We start from the raw sequence: 20565 nt of genomic DNA, 5'->3' as shown, positions 1-20565 counted from the left end.
GCTGAAAATGCTCATAAAATCAAAGAAAATTATCAGATCTTGTTTAATTTTACCTTATTTGTTTCAAAGCATCATATGCTATCAGTATTTTTTAATTTTACTTTATTTGTACACAAAAGTAAGTTCATAAGTTTTGCGTTTAGAATTTTTACCGTTTTACTAAAGTAAAGAAATTTATACAAGAATTACGCTTGAAAAAAATGTGCAAAATGCAGTAAAAAGTGCTTTTATGAGATATGTTAAAGCTTGTTTGCAAAAACTGGGACTTTCATAATCTCATCACTTATACAACGTATGACATTTAATAATTAAAAACAGTTATGTGATACAAATGCCAGCGGTTTCCATGTTAAAGTAATCCAGATCGTCCCTACTCTTTCTTACGGGCCCACCAGCGGCCGAGCGGTAACGTCGCTGAACACTGGTAGTTCGGTCCGAGGTTCGAATCCCGGGAACGGGCTGCCTGCATGGGTGGTATCGTGGTTTTACCCATGTGTAACGTGTATATGAGCCAGTTTACCTTAAAAAGTCCTCCACAAAGGCATCCATTTATAAAGCACTGAAATTTCTCGTCAGGGAATATGAATGAAATTTCGAAAGGAAAAACGAATTTTTTTAGCTAAGTACGGCGGTCACTTAATTACATTTTAATGTGAGATCTTCAAAAATTATCCATAAAGCTTCTTCATTTAATCATTTGGGTTCTATTGAACACTTTCACTTCATTAATAATTTTTCTTGTTTACTTAATAATATTAATTTTCCAATCTCGCTCTTCCAAATGCTTTCAAATTTTTAATACCTTTACGTTTCATTACTATTTTACACATGACATCATGTTACATTCTTTCAGTTACTAAATCGTGCGGCCGAGCGGTAAAGTCGCTGAGCACTGGTAGTTAAGTCCGAGGTTCGAATCCCGCGAACGGGCTGGCTGCATGGGTATTTTCGTGGTTTTCTCCATGTGTAACGTGTATACGAGCCAGTTTCCATTAGAAAGTCCTCCACGAAGGCATCCCTCCCTTAGGCAGATAACCCTAGTGTGCTTTGCCATAATTAAATAAACCAAAACCAAACCCTTACAAAATCGTTTGGCTCTTCCCACTAAGGAAATTTTCTTTCCCTGTCATGAGAAATCTGAGTAATGCAATAAAAATTATTGTTATTCATGAATTATACTTTTTATGAAAACATGGTGGTGAGGGTTAGTTTAGCAAATATATTTTATTTTGTTATTAAAAGCACTTAAGAAAAGTGAATTTTTAAAACAAGCTAAGGTATAAATTATTTGTGACCTCTATAATTTGCAGTTCATGCCACCATTCTTGAGATAAAAATTCTGTAACATTTTATTGATTATGCCTCTCGCTTAAAATACTTACTTAGGTTAATGTTTATAGCCCTAAACTAGTGCATAATGTTTAATTTAAAGTAAAATATTCTTTAAGGTTTTGTTTTATTCATTTTCGAGAAATTTCAGCGCTTTTTCAATTTGGCCAATGTACACCAAGCAGCACGATACATATCAAACAATGCTAAATTAACACAATAAATTAATAGCACATATGAGATCTTTAAAAATAGAAAAATGAATTTTACTGATAGGTGAAAAAAATGACTTAAATATTGAACTCATGGAGTAGTCGAGAAATTTTGTAATTGATAGTTTAAATAATTTTTGGGTACGTGTCTGTTAAACGTCACTGTCGGCTTAGTAAACTGTTGACTAAGTGTCTTGACAGATAAGTGTCCCGTAGCTAAATGTCCTGACAGCTAACTTTCTGTGTCGGCCAAATGTCTTGTCGGCTAAATGTCCTGTCGGCTAAGTGTCCTTGTCGGCTAAATGTCCTGTCGGCTAAGTGTCCTTGTCGGCTAAATGTCTTGTCGGCTAAATGACCTGTCGGCTAAATGTCTTGTAGGCTAAGTGTCCGTGTCGGCTAAATGTCCTGTCGGCTAACTGGTGTTGGCTAAGTGTCACCTACCCCTTCCATACTGTCTAGTTTCCGGGAATGGTGATGTATGCAAACTTTTCCCTCTTTCTGCTCTAAGAATAAACAGCTCACAGGGAAATTCTAAAAAATATATAACCCTTTCATATATGCTCTCATACCCTGCGATTAACAATAGCGTTTCTTTATTTAGATAGCTTTGAGCATGCAAACTCAGTAAAAATCAGAAAACAAGTACCATACTTATAACAAAGCAGGTTATCTCAGTAAATGAAGGGTATTAAGTACAAGTGATGGCAAGATTTTCCCATGGTTTGAAGACTAAGTAATTTATTCCTTTCAAAAAATTTTCTCTGAAAGCAAATCTTCACTTACAGATAGAAAAATGTTCTAAGAACTACGGGATAAATTTATAATGGGAATAAAAGAATGAAAGAAATCGGAAACTCTTTTCTAGTAATCATCTCGAAATCATCAATAGCTATCCAAAATTCTGCATTTGTAAATATTTATTTAATTTGCATTTCAACCAAATGTTGAAAACAAAGCGGAAAAAAAATCTCGTTACAAAAGGAAAAAAAAGATTCCAATTCTTTTACAGTGATATTCCATTAAATTATATCAGAAAATCATATCACTGTTGGATGCAATAAATACTAATTTCAGACATGTTGCCTGTTTATGGATGCAACTCTCTTTTGCAACTGAACACTGGTAGTTTTGCCTAAGTTTGAATTCCGGCGAATGCGTTCGTTGCTTGGTATTTTGGTGAATTTTAGGTTGAATATACCAAACCACTTTCCCTGAAAAAGTCATCTACAAACGCATCCATTTCCTCAAGCAGGTACCCATCGTATGCTGCCTGACGAATGTGCAAGAATTTTTCTTCTTTTACACAGCTTTCATAATCACATATTACCCACCAGCGGCCGAGCGGTAAAGACGCTGAACACTGGTAGTTCGGTCCGAGGTTCGAATCCAGTGAATGGGCTGGCTGCATGGTCGTTTTCGTGGTTTTCCCCATGTGTAACGTGTATACGAGCCAGTTTCCATCAGAAAGTCCTCCACGAAGGCATCTTTCCCTTTAGGCAGATAACCCTCGTGTTCTTTGCCTTAATTGAATAGTATCATACCAATAATACCATAATCACATATTATATTATTGAACCTTTTTAAATTGCAAAACTATACTGAGCTTTCGCAAGTTAATCTGCTTCCATCCGCATAATCGAGAAGCAGGTCGATGCTAGACATTTTGCTTCTCAGTGCAATCACTGTGGGATCTTAATTCTATTGACCGATGTTCTAAAAATTTAAAATATTTTGCCCTGCCTAAATTCTGTAGCTCTCTACATTCTAAAACTTTTGCGCCATCCAATAAATTTTTGTTGTCAAGTGCCAAATTCTTAGAATTTCGCCATCCCTAAATTTTCTTGTTCGATGCTTCTTTAAATTCTAAGAATTTTTCAGCCATTAATCTGCCTCCTGGCCAGACGTGTTTTTCAGTGCCACATATGGCCCTGAAAATGGTTGAAAAATTGGAATTTTAAAAGCAAACTTCGTATGATTCATCAAATAAATTTTATCAATTAGCAGTGCTATGGAAGCATTAAAACATTTATGTAATAAATACACAAATACTTCAGAAAATTTTTTTTCTCTCTACTGAAGAAATGCCTGTCTCTGACTACTTGCGAATTTGATTAAGTTTTATCCAAAATCTACGTCAAAGCGTTTCTTTTTGGCCTAATATTAAACTTTACATTAGCATGTTCCTATCCCTGCTTGATGTTGACAAGATTTATTCAAAACTTACTGTTCTTATTTTTATTTTAAAACAAACAATTTAAATGGAAATCCTCAGCTTGCTTTTATTTATTTAAATAATAACATTCAATAATGTGAATTGAGATCTCTAAGTAATTTGTGTATTTGAACAAAAAAAAAAAATGTTAAACACCAATTTTGAAGCTTTTGTTTTGGTTTGCTTTATTTTTCCTTCAAAGCACGCGAGAGCTATCTGCCTAAAGGGAGGAATGCCTCCGTAGAGGAGATTCTAAGAAAAACTTACTCGCGCCCACATTATGCACAGGGAAAACCACAAAAATTCCACTTTGAAAGGTAAAAGTATCTAATTTTTTAGAGCGAGATTTTCCTAACAATGAATTTTAGCAATTTAATACAAGTGCTATACTTAATTAAGAATTAAAACAATGTTCTTTTGTGATTTACATAAGGTAACTCTTTCTGTCAAAAATAATCATATGAAAATGCACCAAATTTCAGTACCATGTAATTTAGTTCGGAAACTGAGAGGTATCTGTGACATTTTGTCTATATGTAGAAAATTTTTAATAAGGTTATTATGACTGAAATTTGTTTCAAAATATTCAATATTTCATAACTTCTATCAACCAATAAATGCGATAAAGGTAAACTCCCCTTTTATAAATATGAAACAAGATAAACGAATAAATTTGTGGTAAAATGAATTACAAACATTATGTCAAAATGACTGACACTGAGCATGTGTTTGTTATTTTAATAGTAATTTAATTATCAATTACATGTAGCTTTCAGTAGGAATTAGGTATTTTAAGCCTCTTATAAATTTTTTCTTGGCGTTAAAGCTCGATAGCATGAATCAAAAGTAGAAAATTAATTCAGAAGTCAAACAACAAAAATCAACGTTATACCTACAAAATTTTCACAGGACTAGTTTCGATGGTTTTACCGAACCATCATCTTCAGCTGCAAAACCGCAAATGAACAAGATAGGAAATAATGATTAGATAAGATAAGAAAGCCTGGACAAGAATAAGCAAGTGGCGCCATCTGTTGGCGAAACCAGAACTAAAACATAATTTCTCTAAAAGCCGAAGGCAAATTTGGATTGGAATTAGGATCGTTAACTAGAACAGAAAGATTTTTATGAATGTGAAATGCCTCTAGAAAATCCAGTTCTCCAATGGAAGATGTTTTTTGAATAATTTTGGCAGCAGAAAAATTGAAAGTGTGATTTTCGGACCAACAATGTTGAGCAACAGAAGACTTCTGTGTTTCCTTTTTTCTAACATATGCCTCATGTTCTTTGACGCGAAATTTTAAGGCTCTCCTAGTTTGGCCAATGTAAATTAAACCACACTGGCAAGGAATCCTATAAATACCCCAGGAATTCATATCCGGAATGGAAAAATTAGTTAAACTACACTGTCTCACTAGTCGTAAGATTATATTGCTGAAATATGCATATAAAAACAAATTAAGATTCTATAAATGTACATTAAAATACCGAAACGCAATGAAAATATATAACATTTATACTTAATAAGCAACAAAGCCGGGAAAAGGGTCAGGCAAGGGAGGCACTTGCCTCATGTGAATCACTAGAAGAGGGGCCAAATATGCTATACGAATTCGAAAGTTACTTTAATTATGTTTTTTAATTTGTCAGTAATTATTAGGGGAAATAGGCTTCGTCAAATTTAAATCAATAAAACAAACCCCCCAAAAAAAATTGCAAGAAAACCTGGAAATTAATGTAATATGCATTTCAGTGTTATTTCTTATTTATCAAAAACGAATTTTTTAACGTTTTCATTTGAAAATTATAAATAATTAACTACATTATTTTTCTGAATTTATAAAACTACGATTAAAAAATACTTTAAGAATTATGGTATAATTATGCTATAAGAATTATGATATTTTGATTTATTACAATTACTTTTGAAGGCCCACCAGTGGCCGAGCGGTAAAGTCGCTGAACACTGGTAGTTCGGTCCGAGGTTCGAATCCCTCGAACGGGCTGGCTGCATGGGCGTTTTTCGTGGTTTTCCCCTTGTGTAACGTGTATACGAGCCAGTTTCCCTTAGAAAGTCCTCCACGAAAGGCATCCCTCCCCTTAGGCAGATAGCCCTCGTGTGTTTTGCCATAATTAAATACACCACCACACCTACAATTACTTTTGCTTAATACAAATGTAGCTATTTTTATATTTATATGGACGCGCATTTACCTTTCTGCCTCAGGTGAAAAAATATCTTGGCACGGCTCTGATAAGCAATTAAGATCAGAAATATGCACAAAATTAGTAACAAGGCGATACAAAACTCCCTTTTCTGTTTTGGATTTCCAGAAAAAAATATCTTTTTTCGTCTAACCAAAGCATGGACACAAAACGTGTTCCTTCCTCCGTAAGGGCCGATGGGCTGGTTTGCTCATCTGCTTAATCGCCTCTAGGCAGTAATCAAAGGACAGTAGGAAACAATCACTTAAGTGAAACGACTTGTTGATCGCCTTACAAGGAGGGGGGGAAGAAAATCTAACAAGGGCCGTTTTCAAGACAATTTTGGTTCACTCTAAATGAAAAAAAATTGTAAACATGGTTAATTTCTACTGCAGTTTTCGAGACGTAAATAGATTTGAATGCAAGCTGCCTGGTGCGTTAAGAGGGGATTTGCTCTACTTTTCAGTCACAGTTTGTAAGTTCCTACAAAGACTTCTGTACTTATAAACTTCATGCAATATGCTTAAAATTATCTTTCCTAAATTATAGTATAAGCATTTTCTTTTTTCCCACGCAGTATTTCCACTGTTATGGAAATTATAGAAATTGGTAATAAAAAGAAACCAGTGCAGCATAAATGCAAGGGAAAAAATTGAAGGTCATGCATTTGTTTAGACACTTTTTCATTTAAGTGTCTAAGTAAGAACATAACCTTTAATTTAGTTTTTCAAAAATTAATGATATCATAATAACAACATAAATGTGAAAAAGGGGCCAAGTTTGGGAGAAAAGATGTTCAGTGTAGTCAGTGTCACCGAAAAGAAAAGCTGAGATGTAACGGATGGCAAGTTCCATAGCAGTTCCTTTAATAATAGGTGTAAGAATGTACACCGTTCTTCAATTCATTAAACAAAAACAATTTATTAGTTTCTTTAATATCGGATTTTTAACTTTGCAAATTATTTTCAAATTGGAGAAGTCAATTTTTTTAACATAATTTATTGATAATTAAAACTTGCCAAGTTAGAAACCTGATATTAAAGAAATAAATTGCTTTTTAAATTAATTGAAGTACATTGTATATTCCTACAATTATGATTAAAGAAACTGCTATGGAAAGCGCCATCCGTTAGATGAAAATTGCATATGTTACCTGCCAGCTCGTAACTTTTTTTTTTTTTTTTTCCATTTGAAAAAGAAAAGAAAACTTTTGCAATCAATATGAGGCAATTATATATATATATATAGCAATTAAATCTAGCCTTTTGTAATTATTTAATTGCTATTTATTTTAAAATAGAATCTGTGCAGTAGCTTAGGCTGGAAATGGAGTTACTTGTCTTTTGTTTCTTAATTTATGCTTAGGTTAGAAAAAGCAGTAAATTACTGGCAGATAAAAAGGCATATTGTAACAAAATTCTTAAACATTTCAGAAAATGAAGCTACTCTTTGTTTTGGCGAAAACCGCAGGAGCTGGAGAGCTGCAGCTATTATTATGCTGCCTATTATACTTTGCTCATTTTATGCTGTGTGTGAATACATTTAGATGATTGATTTTAAATTATGTTATACTTGTATCTGCATTTATTAGAAGCAATCATATGTGTTGCAGACTTCTGAGCAATTTTAAAATTAATCTATTGTAGACCATATAATTTTTAAGTATAAATATTAATAAATTAAGTAAATATATATATAAATCTATATCTAATATTTGATAATTAAGTTACTAACAAATAAGTATTTGTAGATTTGGTATCTAATTTAGAATAAACTTATTTTATTCAAATTGCAGTGCATTGTATCGGGATCAGAGGATCACATGCTTTACATATGGAATCTTAATACACAAAATATTGAGCAAAAACTTGAAGGTCACACAGGTAATTTTCCTTTTCTATTTATCATTTAAAAAAAATTAGGTATTTCAAGTGAAATGTGTTTGTTTCATAAATCTGAAAAATACAGTTAATAAACATATATATTAAAACTGTCAAGCATTGTATTACAATTTGAAACACAAAAAGAAAGAACAAGCATAGAAAATATAGTGATTAATACTACTGAGAGACTAAAATGCCTGAATGAAATTTTAGATGTTAAACCACGTCCCCTTTTTAACGTCCTAAATCAAAACTGTAAAAATTAGTGGTATATATAAGCTGAAAACTCCAAAGTGTGTGGTTAAGGAAAAAGCTACAAAATGGAGGACATCAGAGGGAAGATATCATATAAAGAAAAATAGTAAGATGTGAAAGTATGAAACTTGAAAAGTAAAAACAGCAAAATGCTCTCAAATTACTTAACCCTATATTTTTTGTGATATCTGTAAACGTATGTATAAGTGCATATTAAAATATGTCAAACAAATTAATCAAAACATAATGTTAAACAATATATCAAAAGTACACAAATCTAGGTATGAAATACCAGTAGAGTTTTTACCTTAAAATCAAAAAAATAATTTGTTCTCATAGTAGTTTTGGGAAATTTGGGCTTTCTTAGCGAAAACCCTGGCCTCTCAGAGGGTTAATATGCAATGTTTAGAAAATAAGGATGCTAATAAGATTTTCATTATATGCTGTTTTTCAGGAGTGAATGTCATGTTCACACTTTGCTATATAATAATGGATAATTCAAAATAAATAATAGCAAGGAAAATGTTCATTTAGCAATGATGAAAAACTCGCCATTTCATTATGGTAGCTAGGAGTGCTAATAGTTGCATCAGGAAAAGAAATATGCAAGCAGATTTCATCAAAAATTGCTGACTTGGTCCTGCTGGCCTGATTGACAATATATTAGGGGGCTTAGCTCATTGGTAACATTTTATATAAATATTGGCTTAGGTTAAAGCAAATATTCATCAACTTCCTGGGACTTTATTGGATAAGCTATGTAAATATTTTTCAGCATTTAATTGCTGGTGCGTGGGCTACTGTGCATTTGTCCATTGTATAAGCAACCTTTTTTCTCAAATGTTTTCATCTGTTTTATCATGTTGTGACGATGTTTAGCAAATTTGATCTGGAAATGTCTCTGAAGAATAGTTATTAATGAAGTTTTTTTTTTTATATATATATTCTAGAATACACTAAGCTTTTTGTTTCACAGATACTAGTGTTTTGAATATCAGCTCTTTTAGTGAGCATTTAAAAAATGGAAAACTTTTCAGTGTTGCCACGTAAAACTTGTAAAATAAATATTTCATCTTTTATTTGTATTTGTGAAATAAAGTCATGCAGTTGCATATGTGTCTTCATGTTATACTATTTATTTTAGTGTTTAACTTTTACATCATAATGAATAAGGACTTTGCACTGTGAAATAAATCTCACTTCTTACTTTGCAGTTTGTTATACTGAAAAAGTATGCATTGCACCAAGCAAATTTTTATAGCCAAATATGTAAGGGTGAATCCAGTGATATCTTTAAGAAATGTGAAAGCATATTTACCAAATGATGAGATGTGTGATATCATCCCTCTCTTCATCCACCGCCTCATAGAGAAATAACTTGTATACCTTCTTGTATTTTAAACATTTATTTCACAAACACAAAACTAATACTAACTTACAATACTAATAACTGAAATATATAAAGTAATACAAGTTAATTTCGTTTTCATTAATGACTCCCACGAGCCTTCCGTATGACCTCTCTTTCGGTCTCCCTCTTGGAAACTAAACTTTTGGCGCCTCTCCAGACTGAGAGTTAGCGCCCTCTATACACCTTGTTGGTTGGCGTCACCCATACATCACACCCCCCATCCAAGATTGAAATAGGGTGAAAGCCTATTGAAATATGACAAATTATGTTGACGTCAAACAAAAGAGTTACTTACCTACTAAAGTCTACAAATCAATCAATACTGCAGTTGAAAGATACATAACACAATACTTATACAGATTACTTCTACACCTACTACAAAACGTCTTCTAAAACTGTAACATATAAATGATTAAAAATTAGTAATCAAACAATTCTAATGCAATAGAATAAAGTTTCTATGATGTACTTAAACAGGGTTCGTAGCGGTCCTTACAAGTGCTTATAAGTCCTTATATTTGAAAATAAATATAAAGGCCCTTATAGATGCTTACTTTTTCTTTAAAGCCCTTATTTTTTTGTTTTTAGTGCTTTTTTTAATCCTTTGTTTTTAATGAACGCGCATTTTTCCCCGTACCAAAGCCGAAACTAAATAAACAACTTATCTTCTAACAATTTCTTTCTAAACAACTTTTCTTCTAACAATTTCTTTCTAAACAACTTTTCTTTCAGATGGTGAATCATACTCCCGGAAATTGCTTTTCCCCCTTCCTCTGCATTAACGTAACCTATGGTGCGCGCGAGAGTACAGACAGGTGCACGTCATTCTATTGGCCAGAGAATTGTGAAAACTGTATAAAATTCCGGTACATTCGGTATTCTTTTCCTCCCACCCAAATACTACAGACGTTTGAATGTCTATCAAGATTTTAATAATTTGCATTCTCGTTCCGCGTGGTCAGTTCATATTCGTGTTTATTGTGATCGTTATGCTTATATTATGAGCATATGTATGAATATTTATAATAATATAGTTGCAGTAACTGCTGAAGTATAGATAAACTTCCAAAAATGGGTGTGTTTTTACACAGATTAGCTTTCTAAGGAATAATATTTGGAATGGCTTAAATAAAAGGAAAGTAATCGAATAGTCAAAATAATTTCATTTTCTTTGCCAATACATTATACAGTCCGGAGGTTGGGAGTTTCTCCGCAAAATCTCTAATATTGAAGCAGCGGACTTTTTTTTTTTGTCACTGTCCAATCTGGATTGAATAGGACTAACAGTTTTTGCGGTCTACCCAAACCAAGCGAAGATTGATTCTATTCCGGAAATTTAATACAGTCTGATAAAAATTAGAATCAGAAACACCTCAGATTAGTAAGTCTCTTTCTTTTCCTTTATTTAGTTCTTTATTCTCCCAATACCGGCAGGTGTTGATTCCGATTGCGTAATATCACATATGGAAGAATTACGACGCACGTATTGTGCAATAACGTTTGCAGTATTTTGCATTGATAATTAATTTTGATGTTCAGTCTGAGATTTGTTTATGAACACTTAAAAGAGTTTTACTGTGCTTTCTAAGCAGAATATTTCTCAGTTCCGTTGTTTTTTATATGATGCACATATCAAAATGTCAAAATCATTTATTTAGCCTAAATTTAAATATAAAGAACGGCTACAATCTCCCCCACTCCTCTTTTTCCAGTTACTATCCGGAATATTCAGGAATTTCTGAGTATGCGGGTTAGTTAAGCTTTTACTGTTAAAGGATGACTGCATGAAGCAATTTCCCGTCTTCTGATTTCAGAAATGTGCCTCTTTTTTACTTAAATTACTTTGTTTGGGATATATGTTAAGGGAAAACTGTTATGGAATGAAAATTTAGAAAATGTTCAGAATTTTGATTTAAATTATTTAAATATTAATATGAGTGGAAAAATAAATTGTATTTATTATTAGGTGCCAAACGAATACAATTAATTTGTCTTATTATTATTTATTTTCTATATTTTCAACTGAAATATCATCATTAAATTTTGTAATATAGTTTAGTTCTGCATAGTTTTTTTTCTCTCACTGTAAACTAATTCTGTAAATTGAACTGTCATTTAAAATTAAAAAAAAAAAAAAAAAAAAAAAAGTTAATTGTTTTCCATTGTTGAGGTAATGCTCATTCTCATAATAAATATTGCATTGCTCATATTTTAAATTACAAGTCTAATTTTTCTTTTAAGGTTATGCAGTTGTGTATAATGTAATTAGACAGGTGCTTATTTTTTCCTTAAAATGTGCTTGAAAAGTGCTTATAGGTGCTTATTTTTTTAACTGAAATGTGGCTATGAACCCTGTTAAAAGTCTCTAGGAGAATAGCTGAAAAAGAAACACACACATAAAAAAATATATAATATTGAGAGTTCATAAATGTCTATGAAAAGTTCTTTCACACAAGTCACTCAATAGTGTCTAGTCTAGACAACGCATCAGCATTGCTTAACTTAGCACCTGGGCAATGTGAAATTGTAGTATCATACTTTTGTAATGCTAAAGCCCATCTCTGTAACTTAGAAGATTGTGGTGTGTTCTTTGTGATGAAAGTTAATGGATTGTGATCAGTTATCAGTTCCACAGGTGATCCAAAAATCCAAGTTTCAAACATTTTCAGGCTCCAAATAACAGTATGAGCTTCCCTCTCGATAGTTGGCCATGCTTGTTGTATTTTGGTTAGTTTCTGGCTGGTGTAGCTAATCGGGTACAACTTTCTGTTTTTCCGTTGAGATAAGCAGACTCCAACACCTGTTGAAGATGCATCACATTGAATTATAAAAGGTAACCCTGGAATAGGGGTATAAAGACTACGTGCTTCCATTAGGCATTTCTTTAATTTATCGAATGCTTCGTCGTGTTTTTCTGTCCAGCACAGCTCTTCAGGACTTCTTCTTTTGGTGAGCTCGGTTAATGGATAAGCTGTTTCGGCGTAATGTGGAATGTAATCTCTGTAATAATTACATAGGCCTAGAATGCTTTTCAATGTTTTCTTTGTTTGAGGTCTAGCTAATTTCTGGATAGCCACCACTTTCTCTGGATCAGTACAATGACTGCCAGAACCGATGATATGTCCTAGATACTTAATATGAGTTTTAGCGAAGGAAGATTTCTTGAGATTTACGGAAAACTGTAGTTCTAACAGTTTTGAAAAAATGGTGTCAAGATGTACTAAATGTTCATTCCAACTATTTGAATAAACTGCTATGTCATCGACGTAGGCTCGAGCAAAATCTTTGTATCTAGCAAAGGCCTGGTTCATCACTCTCTGAAATGTTGCAGCGGTGTTGCATAGCCCGAAAGGCATGACTTTAAATTGATACTGAGCTTGATGTGTCTTGAAACATGCTAATTCTTCACTTTCTCTTTCTAATGGTATGGCCCAATAGCCTTTGAGTAAATCAATGCTGGATATCACTTTGGCTTTTCCAATGTGGAATAAGAGCTCTTTAGGATTTTCCATAGGGAAGTCATCTGATTTTGTTACTGCATTAAGGGATCTAAAGTCAACGCAAAGATTACTGTCTTTCTTCATAACGTATACAATAGGGTACGAAATATCAGCGTTGGTTTCTTCAATCAGTCCCATTGACAACATTTCTTCGATTTGTTTATCTACTTGCAGCTTCAATGCTTCTGGAATTCGATAAACATATGGCTTCTTTCTTTCAGTGTCATTTAATCTTATTTTATGTTCTCCTACTTTGGTAATTTGTACCTTATTTATAAATAAGTTTTCATATTTTCCTAACAAGTTCATCATGTCATTCCTTTTATCATCATCTAATGCTCAAGTCTATTTCGTTAAGATGAAAATGATCGGACTTGTCACTCACACTGGGTGCAGAATGGACTTCTCCTTGTTCTTTGTTCTCAAATATTACACCTACTGCCTGTACTTTTGGATTAAACTTTCTAATTTTATTTACGTGTACTCTTGTTATTGTACCGTCTGTCAGTTTAACTCTGTAAGAATCTGGATTACAAGATACTATTTCTGTAGGTCCTATCCATCTGGCATATAATTTATTACTGGAATCTGGAATCAGCAGGTACACTTGATCTCCAGGATTGAATTCTTTATATATAGCCCTTCGGTTAGCATATCTTGCATATGTACCTTGTTTCAATTCTGCAGTTAGAGATGCTTGCTCTGCTGTTATTTCTAAATTCTTTTTTAGCTCCTGTAGATAATCAACAGCACTTTTACCCAATTTTATTGATAATGGAATTTCTCCTGACCATGACGATTTTAATACTGACGACGGACCTCTGGCCTCTCTTCCATACATTAATTTAAATGGGGATACTCTCGTAGTACAATTTGGAATTTCGCAGCAAGCGAATAACAGGTATGGTATGTGTTTGTCCCAATTTTTAGAGTCGTTTCTAATGATATGATGAAGCATACATTTTAGAACTTGGTTATATCGTTCAACTAATCCTGAACTTTGTGGATGTCCTGGTGTCGGAAATCTAGGACTTGCTCCTAATCTGGCATGAAATTCTTGTGTTAATTCTTCAACAAAAGTGGTACCTTGATCGCTAGCTATTACCCGAGATATGCCCGTTCTCATAAAGATTTCTTATAATGCGTCGCATGTTGATTTTGCTGTAATTGTTCTCAAAGGGACAGCTTCTGGCCACCTAGAATGTTGGTCGACTAAACAGAGTACATAGTTGTGTTTACGTGCTGATGGAGGTTCAATTGGACCGATTATATCTACATTCACTGTGTTGAATGTCACTTCCGGTATCTGCGATGGAGACACTGTGTCGTAATCACAATTCGCGCTAAGCAGATGTGATTCAGAGGTCAATAAATCATAAACATTTAGAGTAATTACTCAGGGAATATGAAGTTTTTCTGTTAAAGCTACTAATATTTTGACAGGTGTCAATAAATTAGGATTATCAGCGTTTCTGATGGATATAGGAATTCTAGCCACTTTAGCTGATATGGTTTCTCCGAATGCAGAAATTAGGTCAATATTACAGTTATTCTCAATAGAAAAATTTGATATGTGTTTCGGATTTATAACAGAAATCTCCGCACCCGAATCAATTACGGCTTGGATTTCGTTACCTGCAATGCAAATATCTACCTTTTGCAATGGTTGCGTAAAAATTTCATTTGACAAGCATGAAGATCCGATTTTTGCTATTGCTTTATCACTAGTATTTTTCTTTGGTGTTTGTTTCTTTAGAGGAGGGTTTTATGTTACCGATTTGTTTCTTTGTGGACAAGATTTAGCAAGATGCATTAATTTTCCACATATGTAACAGTCTTTGCGTGGATACTTATTTTTATTTATGTTGCTTCTCATATGAAGCGGAATATATTGCGATTCTCTTGAAGAGTGGGACGATTTAGCTATGTTTTCGTTAGTGTTAAAAGTGGTTTCGTTTAACGATTTGCCTTTGTTTACAAAATATAAGTCAACTTCTTTAGCTAAATCCTTAGGTTTTAACCAATTTTCTCCTGTTTTAATATTAATGTAAGTTGCCGTTTCTTTATCTAACGTTTGGAAAAGTTTGTTGGAAATCATTAGTTGACAAAGTGTATCAAAGTCATTAACTTTGCGTAATTGACAGTAATACTGTAAATTTGCAGACAGTCTAGAAGCGAACTGAACATGTGACTCTTTAGCATTGCGTCGTGCTCTTCGGAAATTCATTAAACATTCATAAGCAGTTGGTTGATATTCTCTTAATACTAGTTTTTTAATGGTTTCATAACATTTTAGTTCTTCATCATTAAAGTAAAATAATATATTAGTTGCTCAATCCCCTAAAATGTTAATCAAAATTTCGGATTTGAGCTCCTGTGGTACATTTTTAGTTATGAATGCTCTCTCTAATGTTTGAAAAAAGAAATTGAAATTTTCCGATCTTCCAGGAACAGGAATAGTCAATGTTTTAACACCCTTTATCAAATTTTCTAAATAATTTCCCGAACCTGTAATCATGTCTTTATCTGTGCGAGATCCATCTTTAGCTGTATTCTGTCTTCTAAATTTTCCAATTCTAATTCTTTCTCTAGCTGCGCTGATTTTAATTTCTCAAGTTCAACTTTTTGAGCTTCTAAGGCTAACTGTTTATCCCTAGCTTTCATTTCATTTTCTTCTCTAATTTTTCTTTCCTCAACTATTGAGTTTAATAATCCAATTACAAATTCTGGATCATCTTTAAATGTTTTACTGTCCTCAATTTTACCTTTTAATTGAACCACTGTTAAACCAACAGTTTGTGTATCTTCAATTTCACCAAGAAGGTTTACTAAGTCTTCTTTCTTAGTATTCTTATACATTTAATTTATATATATCTTACGTATATATATATATGTAAGATATAACAAAATATGATAGCTGTTTCAAAAAAATAACTGACGACCTCAAAATTAACATTCTAAATTTGGTAATCTGTCCCTAAATTCATCTCTTCTCACAGGTTCGAGACTTTTCTATCTTATGTAACGTTTTAATGCAGATGCCTCTTGTCCACTCAAAGTAATTGTAAACCAGAACTGAGAACTGAAACGTTTCCGACTCCTACCCTTCTTCCTCTGAAGTTCTATGATACTCTCTGCCCTTTTCCGCGTTAGCTCTCCTGCTGGTAAGACACTTTTCATCCATGCTGCTGCCGCTTACTTGCTTAAGATGATGCCGTACTTCAAAATGGGAGTTATTCTATTCAAATATTATTAAGAAATATTTTGTCTGAAAAAGGATTGCATGGAAAAAATAAAGATTGTGATTTTTCAAGATATGTTGTGCTAAATTGGGTCATCATGATTTCCACTCTGCCACTCTCAAGCCACTACGGTCTTCTCGGTCATCTAGGCAGTATCATAAGCTGTTGAGAGTTCCACTGCTTTTATCTATTCATTTCCAATCATTACATATTTATAAAAAGTCAGGACAGGATTAACCTGGTGCAAGTTTTCCCGAATGGATTTCGACCTCTGCTGCCTCAAACTTCCAGTGAATCACCAAATTCGTTTCCGGTGTGTGATTTAACGGCATATTTTAAAAGTGTTTTGAAATCATTACATATATAGCTTCAATACATCTATACTTTGAGTAAATAAAATCAAAAGCTTCCTACCTGCTTCTTTTCAAGTTTCTCTACTGTCATCTAAACCTCTGGTTTGAGTGAGAGAGCTTGTGATATCATCCCTTTCGTCATCCACCGCCTCATAGAGAAATAACTCCAATTTTTTGTGTTTGTGAAATAAATGTTAAAAATACAAAAAATTGAAATTATTTCTCTATGAGGCGGTGGATGAAGAAAGGGGTGATATCACAAGATGCATACATGTTGTAGGATTCAAAAGTTCCCAGACAGAGTCTATAACATAAAAAATTTTTGGAGTAGTGTGACTACAAGAATGTTTTTGCATTACTATGTTCTCCCTCTTTTCTAAAAGTGGTTTGTCCCAAATCACATGATCAACAGCTCATGGCGACAGTGTTTTTTGTAGGCAGGTGCATTTAGTAACCGGCAATAGAAAGAAATGCCATCAGTTGAGCAGAGAATCAATATGAAATTTTGTGTATGCTGGGGAAAGAGTGCTACGGAGACTTTCGAAATGCTGAAGCATGTGTACAGAAGTGGAGCGTTATCGAGAACGCAAGCTTTTGAGGGGCATCATTATTTCAGAGAAGGCAATGAAAGTGCCGAAGATGACAGACTAAAAATCTTAACATGCATAGGGTGTGTCAACACATCGTTCCTCGCATATTAAACATAAACCAAAAGGGAATCCGAATGGAAATAGCAGGAAACTTCATCTCAGCTGTTGGCGAAGATCCTTCCCTACTTGGCAGAATTATTACTGGGAGATGAGAAATGATGTTTTTTGTACGACCTGCAAACTAAGAGAGCATCAGCAAAATGGAAATCGCCGCAAACTCCACAGAAACAGAAATTCTGCCAAATCGCTCTAAAGGAAAGATCATGCCAGAGGTATTCTTGAATATCCAGGACATTGTGCATCTGGAATTTATTTATCTGAAGGACGCACAATGTACAAAGAACTCTGCGTCGTGTGACTGAGTCGATCTGGAAGAAGAGACCAAAAGTGATGGGTGCTGTTGCAGGACAACGCTCCTGCTCATTGATCCTTACTCGTCAATAACTGTCTTGCGAAAATGATGGAAAAAAAACTGTTTGCTTCATCCTCCTTACTCACCTGATCTCACACACTGCAATTTCTTCCTATTTTCTGAACTGGCAAGATGCTTGCAGGGTCATAGATTTCAATCTTCAGATGAAGTTAAATGTGCATTGCAGGCTGAATTAAAGGACATGGCCAAAAATGAATTCCAGGCATGCTTCAATGAACTTTACAGGCTCTGGCAAAAGTGTGTTGTTGCACAAGGGTCGTATTTAGAAGGAGGATGTGTTTCTGCAGTTTAATTCATAATACCTTTTACTTTATAGACTCAGTCCAGGAACATTTGAATCCTACCTCGTATGATGGAATTAACAAATTAATTGGAAACAAGCATTTCCCATTGCAAGGATGACCTGAGTAATGTGTAGTGGCAGTGAAACAGTGGGTTAAAGCCAAAATCATCACCAAACCCCAGTAGAAAAGCTGCCTTAAAATCTGAGAAGCTCTAGAAATAGCATTAGACCATGTTGTGACAGAAACCTTCCTTTCAACCTACCATACATCTAAGAAGCACAGCAACTCTACAGTAAGCAGTAAAAAGAAAGAACTTGTGGAGTCATTCATTCCAGCTTCCTCTGATGAAATAGATGGGTCACCTGTTAAAGCCCATGCTTATGTTTAAATTTGGTTTTAGCATGCCAACCTATATAATTGAATTTCACTTTTAAAATAAAATACCCATTGTTAAGCTTAATTGTTGATTGCATAACACTGTGTATTATTTTTGTTTATTTTTGAATAGAGGCTATATTACTATGATATTTTATCTTTAGATCTGAAAAACTACTCTGTATATTTCTGTGAAGTACTATTTCATTGTGCGCTAAACAAAATGTGATTTCGTAATAAAATATTTTTATTTAAATTCTCATTAGATCTTTTCATTCATCATAATGTATGAATGAGTAAATACTTTCCTGTATTATTCATCTGCTATTTATTCTCCAAAATCAAAACCATATTTTCTGTAGAATGTTTTTAAGTCAATTTATTTTTTTCTTTCTAATGGTTTTATTCCCATGAACATAGTTGTGTGACAAATCATGATTCTTCAATTCAAAATGAATTATTTATGCCTAATACTATAAATTTATAGAGAACATTCTCAGTTATTTTGCATTATTAAGACAACTTTTAAAGTGTCTAGTATTTCTTATTACCTTCATAAGTTCATTTGTGAATTAAAATTTGCGTTAATCCCAATTTCTTTGAGAATTAAATAATTATGACATGGTAAAATTCACTTTTAGGCAATCAATAATAACTCATTTTTATTATGCCTTCATTTTTATGTATATTTGTACAAAAGAAATTCTTTCAAAGTTTCAACTGTTTTATAATTTAAAAGTTAAATTTTACTTCTAATTCAAGCCTTTTCACTTTTCTTTTTATACCAATTGAAGATTTCTTGTTATTAATTATTAATAACTTTTTTCCAGATGTTGTGTTGTGCTGTGATTGTCATCCTACTAAGGATATTATCGCATCAGGTGCATTAGAAAATGATAAAACAGTAAAAATATGGACAAGCTGATGATTATAATCTTGATATCATAACAAATCATGTCATTTTCATATATTTTTTAATCATTATGTATAAATGTACATATTTTGTTTTTATATCAATTTTGTATTTATATAAAATTAGAGAAGCTTTGTAAAAAATAAATTATGCTTGAAATTTTGTGCTTTGAATTCTTAACTAACCTTTGAAAACATTCAGTAGATTCATACATAAATGGACATTAGAATTTATTAATTAAATGATTAAAAGAAATGTTTCATAAATAAATTTTATACTGTGTGGTATCTGATTTGAATATTAGAAAACTGTACTAATTTACATTTTTCAGTATGATCGTGATTGATAAATTTTAGCAAAATATTCAACTTTTTTTTGCCAGCTTATGTTGTAGAGTCATTAGGTTAATTGGAAGCAGGAAAGATGAAAAATATGCAACCGCCTTCACCGGAAATCGAACCACGGACCTCTGGAATACCGGCCCAGTGTGCAGAACCACTACACCACGAAGGCTCGCTAGGGAAGTGGGAAAAATACGTTATAATGTGATCTATTAGTGGTACATTAAATGCAAACTCAAGCTAAGATGAATTGATATTCAAAGTATGTTTCGGGCACCTAATTTATTTCTAAAACATAGCTAGCTAGCATTTGACAAAAATTTGATTGTAGAAATAATCTTATCTGGTACTGTTAACTTAAAATTCAAGTCTTTTGATTAGTGGCAGTCTACACGTAATAATTTAATTTGGAGATTTTTGCAGTTTCCAAAATTCAAGCATAACTTTGAGTTTAGTTGTGATGGGAAACACAATTTTAAATTATGTTCCAAACATTTTTACTGTATTGAGAAGAATTCTTATACTGTTATAAATAGTACATCTGGTGAGATTATGTTATGAAATCCATTGCCTTGAATTAAAAGTCAACAGTTGATTGTCACAATAAACAATTTAAGCAATATTTCTAGTCAAGTATTCTGTATCAAGAATAATATGCTTAGTTCTAAATATGCAAAGAACTGAAAAGATATAATGGCATTTTTAATAACAGTATATAAAATGTTTTTAGGATTGTAAGATGTGTAACAAATGTGTAAGATAAATTGTTAGGGGAGCTGTTTTATTCTATATGTGTTGTCTTTTGTAAACTTTTGTAAGATGCACTTAAAATTTAAATTGATTAATGTGGTAAAAGAAGACATCATCTACTTCCCTTTCCTAAAAAGTCTTTTTAATGAAATTAACACCAGAAATTTAAGACAAACGCAGAAAAATATCGAATTGTATCTCGAAGCTTGCAAAAACA

The 20565-nt window shown here is 32.9% G+C and overlaps 1 protein-coding gene across 2 annotated transcripts in view; it reads left to right on the top strand.

The window, feature by feature from the left end:
* Positions 1-19419, top strand: part of LOC118194829 (WD repeat-containing protein 5 homolog) — a 112744-nt gene extending 93325 nt beyond the window's left edge. For both annotated transcript variants that reach the window (XM_085822223.1, XM_085822222.1), the window contains 2 exons: positions 7754-7841; positions 19175-19419. In XM_085822223.1, coding sequence (XP_085678349.1) covers positions 7754-7841; positions 19175-19234 — 148 coding nt within the window. In that variant the 3' untranslated portion in view covers positions 19235-19419. The remainder of the gene's footprint in view (positions 1-7753; positions 7842-19174) is intronic.
* The last annotated feature ends 1146 nt before the right edge of the window (positions 19420-20565 follow it).

Source organism: Stegodyphus dumicola, chromosome 8 (genome assembly GCF_044657685.1).
Source record: "Stegodyphus dumicola isolate Sdum_Otavi_A_Nest chromosome 8, ASM4465768v1".
In the NCBI taxonomy this organism is placed as follows: Eukaryota; Metazoa; Arthropoda; class Arachnida; order Araneae; family Eresidae; genus Stegodyphus; species Stegodyphus dumicola.
The sequence above is the reverse complement of the archived record's forward strand: the minus strand, read 5'-3'. Positions and strand labels throughout refer to the sequence as shown.